At 46.3% G+C, this 5,117-nt stretch overlaps 1 protein-coding gene across 1 annotated transcript; it reads left to right on the top strand.

The window, feature by feature from the left end:
• The first annotated feature begins 370 nt into the window (after positions 1 to 370).
• On the top strand, positions 371 to 4,138 carry zfp36l2 (zinc finger protein 36, C3H type-like 2). The gene is made up of 2 exons (XM_026308626.2): positions 371 to 701; positions 902 to 4,138. Exons 1-2 carry the CDS (start codon positions 612 to 614, stop codon positions 2,102 to 2,104), a joined length of 1,293 nt encoding a protein of 430 aa, XP_026164411.1. The 5' UTR covers positions 371 to 611; the 3' UTR covers positions 2,105 to 4,138.
• The last annotated feature ends 979 nt before the right edge of the window (positions 4,139 to 5,117 follow it).

The following is a 5,117-nucleotide window of genomic DNA, read 5'->3' as shown; positions in this document are numbered from 1 at the left end:
GAGCTTTCGGGTCGAGGCTTACAGCCTCCTGAAGAGCTGTGAGTGTGTGCGTAAAGTGCCGGAGTACGGCGTGCATGTGGAGTACCCTTCTCTCTCTGACATTCTTTCTCAGCAAGAGTCAAACCAAAAAGCAAAACCGACTTCCACTAAATTGGTTGTGTGATGAAAAAGAAAAATAGTTGGTGCGGGCTGTGTGGGGGGATAGGCGTGTTGCTGGGGTTGGATTTCAAGGCGTGGTGTTGACGAATAGGCGGCCAACCGGTGAATGGAAGTTTTTTTTTTTTTTGTCAGAGAGGAGGGGAGGAGGCGGCACCTCGCGAAAGTTTGCGCCGACTTGAGCTTGCCCCTCCCTGGCCACGCCGTGCATTTATACCGTTCAAAAGGGCTGGAGAGCACAGTGAAGCTCTCTGGCTCAGCGCTTCTCAAGGGGAGGAAATAAACCACCTACAACTCAACAATACAGACCTATCCCCCTTTTTCTTCTTCTACGGACTTAAACTGCACATAAACTTTTCCAGATATTTTTCAAAACTTTTTTTTTTTTCACAACCAAAAACCAGTCGTGGCACAAACTACCGCTCGTCGCATTCAGGGATCCTGGTCGGTCCTCCATGAAAGAAGCAGTGCGACAGCAAATTTGGGGAAACGAGATGTCTGCGACCGTCTTGTCTGCTTTCTACGACATGGAAATGCTATACAAGGTAAAATGTGGCAGAATATGCGGAGTGTGTGTGTGTGTGTGTGTGTGTGTGTGTGTGTGTGTGTGTGTGCGTGTTCCCAGTGAAACGGTAGCTGAGCTGAGTTTGCATGTGTACAGCTGCAACAAGTTGCAGGCAAAGTTGTCTTCAAGGCGCCATCTGAACGAAGTAGGTCGCTCACTCGTATCTTTTCTCTCCCGCAGCAAGATAAAAGCATGAACATGAACGCCCTCCACATCAACAACATGCTGGACAAGAAAGCGGTGGGGGCTCCGGTCTCCACCCCGGGCTCCGGCGGCTCTTTCACACCGGGATTTTTCCGCAGAAACTCCACCAGCAACGTGGACGCGATGAACAACGGCAACAAGTACTCTGTGGGCTCCTACGGCAGCCTGAAGGAGAACACGCCGAGCGGCAACAGCAGCGCCACGGCCCTCATGAACAAGGAGAACAAGTTCCGCGACCGAGCTTACAGCGAGAACGGAGAGCGGGCCGTGCTGCAGCAGAAGCCCGGCTCTCAGATCAACTCCACCCGCTACAAGACCGAGCTGTGCCGGCCCTTCGAGGAGAACGGTTCCTGCAAGTACGGGGAGAAATGTCAGTTCGCTCACGGCTACCACGAGTTGAGGAGCTTGTCCCGCCACCCCAAGTACAAAACTGAGCCGTGCCGCACCTTCCACACCATCGGTTTCTGCCCTTACGGTCCCCGGTGTCACTTTATCCACAACGCCGACGAGCGCCGGCCCGCTCCGGCCGCCAACGCAAACGTGCAGTCGGGGGAGCCCAGGGCGGCTCGCGAGCTGTGCGGCTACGGCCAGAGGGACGTCCTGCTTCCTCAACAGCTCGGCTACACCCAGAGGGACAGACCAAAGCTTCACCACAGCCTCAGTTTCTCCGGTTTCCCCAACCACAGTGGACTCGACTCTCCCCTGCTCGACAGCCCCACGTCCAGGACGCCGCCGCCACCCACCACCGCCTCCTCCTGCACCACCGTCTCCAGCTTCTACGAGGACGTGCTGTCTCCCAACTCCATGTCCTGCATCAACAGTGCCTTCTCTTTCCCCGGACAGGACTTAAAGGCCTTACTGGCCCCGCTGACAGTGCACACCCCAAGCGGCTACGCCAACAACCACTCCACCGGTGCCTACTATGGGAACATGCAGAGCAGCGTGTGCCCCCCCTCCCCTCCGACCTACAACATGAGCCACTTGCAGGCTCTGCGCCGCCTCAGCGAGTCGCCGGTGTTCGAGCCTCCCCCCAGCCCGCCAGACTCGCTCTCTGACCGGGAGAGCTACGCGAGCGGGTCCCTCAGCTCTTCCGGAAGTCTCAGTGGCTCCGAGTCCCCGAGTCTGGACGCTGGAAGACGTTTGCCAATCTTCAGCAGGCTGTCGATTTCAGATGACTAAACGTGTTTTGTTTGCATATGGATTGATGGACGGGTCGGGCTAGGGGCTAGGGGGGGAGGGTGTGATAAGTCATGGGGGTGCCAGGTAGACTTGTCCCTAAACGCAAAGGATCCCGGTTGAGCTTCTCTCACCCCCCAGATCCCTCTGCCCCATTTCAGCAGCACCACCCGCCCAAGTGCCTTTGAGCAAGACATTGAATCTCTGCCGGCTCCAGGGGTGCGGATCATGCTCTGACCTCCCTGGAGGTGGGCAAGAGAAGAGTCTCATCCACAGGGATCAATAAAGCTCCGTTCAGTTTAAAGTGTCCTTGACCTGGCATTAGTTTAGTATGTTTTTTTTTTTCCTCTCTTTTGTATGTAATATAGCTGTATTAAAACTTAGATAGCAAACAGAAGGCATTCCATCAGTGCCTTGCCCAAGGGCTCAGCCCCGTCTCCCTTTCGCTCTATCAGGCAAGCCACACTTTTCCTGGGATTAGATGCGTGTCTGTGTGCGTGTTTGCGTGCGTGCGTGCGTGCGTGTGTGTGTAACACAACTTGACAAGAAGAAGAGACTGTAAGCGGTTTCAGATTTCCTCCCATCCTGCCAAGAATATGCCTTGACTCAAAGTAACATTTCTTCATTGTTCCCCCTACACCTCCCTGAAAGCTTCAACTTCCATTCCAGTCCTGTCTCTGTCCCAGCGCCACCCAGTGGTTCGTTTGGTTAGTCTAGTTTGTTGCTTGGTTAAAAAGCACTCTTGAGTTGGGTTTGATTGGGGAAATCACTGCTGATGGTTGAATATATATTTTTTTAGCTGTTTTTGAGTGATTTACATAGCGGTGTATAAGCGGCTATGGATTATTTAACTTATTTATTATCTTGTGAAAAAAGTATAGGCTACATTGGTAATTTGTGTCCATACTGTATTTATCAAGTATGATGAAGCAATAGATCTATATTCTTTTATGTTTAAATTATGATTGCCATTATTAATCTGCATAAAGTGGAGTGTATGTTCTTTTCACAGTAATATATATATTTTGTTTTTTTTTTTCTCCTTTTTTTGTAACGTCACTTGGTTATTTTTATTGTAAATGAGTAAAAAAAAAAAAATCTTAATTTAAGAGAGCGTATGTGATATTTATTTCATTAATTTTGTTTCCTTGTTTACGTTTATTAAAAGTTTGCGTGATTGCTGTTTGCTCCTGAGGTTGTATGTCAGTGCTGTAGAAGGCATTTTTTTTTTTTTTTTTTTTTTTTTTTTTTTTTTTTTTTTTTTCTTGAGGAATCCCTATTTAGATGTTTCAGTAGAATGTATCAACTTTGTGGTTGTACAGACCGTCCAAATCTTACTTTCTTTTTGTTGATTTAGATCAGACTTCAAGTGACAAAAAAAAAAACAAAAAAACCCCGTCAATAAATTAACCAAAAAGTATTTTTATTTTTATTTTTTCCTCTCACTCTGTTTGCACGAGGTCACACTGTGATTCTAGCCACGTGCTAAAGAATGTAGCAATCCCTTGACCCCAGTATTATTGTGTAGTGCCTATGGGGTTCATCATCTTGACATGCCTTAAAATTTAACCAAATAAAGTATTTTCCTACATGGCATCTTTTTATACACAGGTTGAACTGAATGTAGTGTTGGAATATGATTTTTTTTTTTTTTTTTTTAAGGTTGTTACCACTCAGACACTGATTTAAAAACAGACCTTTTTCTAAGTCCCCATTCCTTTTATTTTGAGTTCCTTTGCTCTGTTATTTCTTTTTTTTTTTTTTTAAATCTAGTCTGAGTCTTGAGAGTTTGCTAGAGGGAAGAGGATGAACACAATTGATTTGTACATAGTAGGTACAGGGGGATGCGCACTATGTACTTTTGACTACTTTATCAGAAGTAAAGCTTTTTGAATGTAAAAAAAAAAACGGACAAAAAGACAACGAGAGTTGTGATATTTTGGGGGAGTCAGTCACTACAAATTGAGTGTGAGACTGTTAACTTTGTACTGTACATTTTTTTGTAGTTCTCCCAATAAAAATCATTTTGGAAAAGTTTCAGATTGTCAGGTTGTGATCTTTCCTCAATCATGTTGGAGTCTGAAGACGCAGCATTGGCCTCTTCAGGTTACAGGTGAAGAGTGAATTTCCTTCTGTCCAGGGAAGGAAGAACTGAACTGCTGAAAGGTCATCATGAACACACGATAGCATCAGCACCATGGAAACAGATAGCCCTAAATAAACTGTGTGTAATATCATATAATGTGCAATTTTCTGCTGTAAACAGTGATGAGCAATACATGTACACCAGCTGAAGTATGGGCTTTGGAATTTTAACACAGGAAAGGAAGGTAAATGTGTACCACTGCTGCAGCTTTGCCATCAGGATAGGAATTTAATCTTTTAATAAGTTGTGCGTTATATTTCAGTTTTCTGAAATAATGCACATCTGCCCTCTCAGCAAATCTTCCCCATCTTTAGAAAGCAGCCACTTGAAGTGAATGTGTTCCTTCTGCATGATCATGGATGGAGTGATCACTCCCCACTGGGATAAATCTGTGCTTCAATTCCATCTCTGAATGATCCCATACAGTGAGTTGGTTCACTGGTTTATCTTTGGAAGTAATCCATCAGAAGGCTGTTAGTGTGTGTGTGATATTGCTGTGTGCTGAGGTCAGACAGACTGAGATGGATGTATCAGTCTGGGAACTGAACCTCGGCCATCAGCCCATAACTTATTAACTCTGCAGCTGTAAATGTGTTGTTACTGTCAGTCACTTGAGCAGGTAAAACAGGGACAGCAGTGAGTTTTGCAATTCAATAGTCTGTAGCAGGGCAAAAGACGTCCGTCCCCTGCCCTGACTTGACTGTTGTATGTGATCATGTCTAGACCAAATAAAAGCCCTAGCCTACGTTTCTCCGTGAAGCCCCTTGTCATGGTGGTGCCTCGGTTTCCAGCAGCCTTTCAAAGAACTGTTTTCTGCAGGTTGTTCTTTAAAGTTATCAGTGGCAGCAAAGGCATTAAGAAAATAAAAGG

The sequence above is a fragment of the Mastacembelus armatus genome, chromosome 15 (genome assembly GCF_900324485.2).
Source record: "Mastacembelus armatus chromosome 15, fMasArm1.2, whole genome shotgun sequence".
Lineage (NCBI taxonomy): Eukaryota > Metazoa > Chordata > Actinopteri > Synbranchiformes > Mastacembelidae > Mastacembelus > Mastacembelus armatus.
The sequence above is the reverse complement of the archived record's forward strand: the minus strand, read 5'-3'. Positions and strand labels throughout refer to the sequence as shown.

Excerpts from the sequence above, each read along its gene's own strand:
- zfp36l2 (XM_026308626.2), top strand. The coding sequence starts at position 612 with ATGAAAGAAGCAGTGCGACAGCAAATTTGGGGAAACGAGATGTCTGCG. Across the intron at positions 702-901 it reads ACATGGAAATGCTATACAAG|CAAGATAAAAGCATGAACAT; the intron begins GTAAAATGTGGC and ends TCTCTCCCGCAG.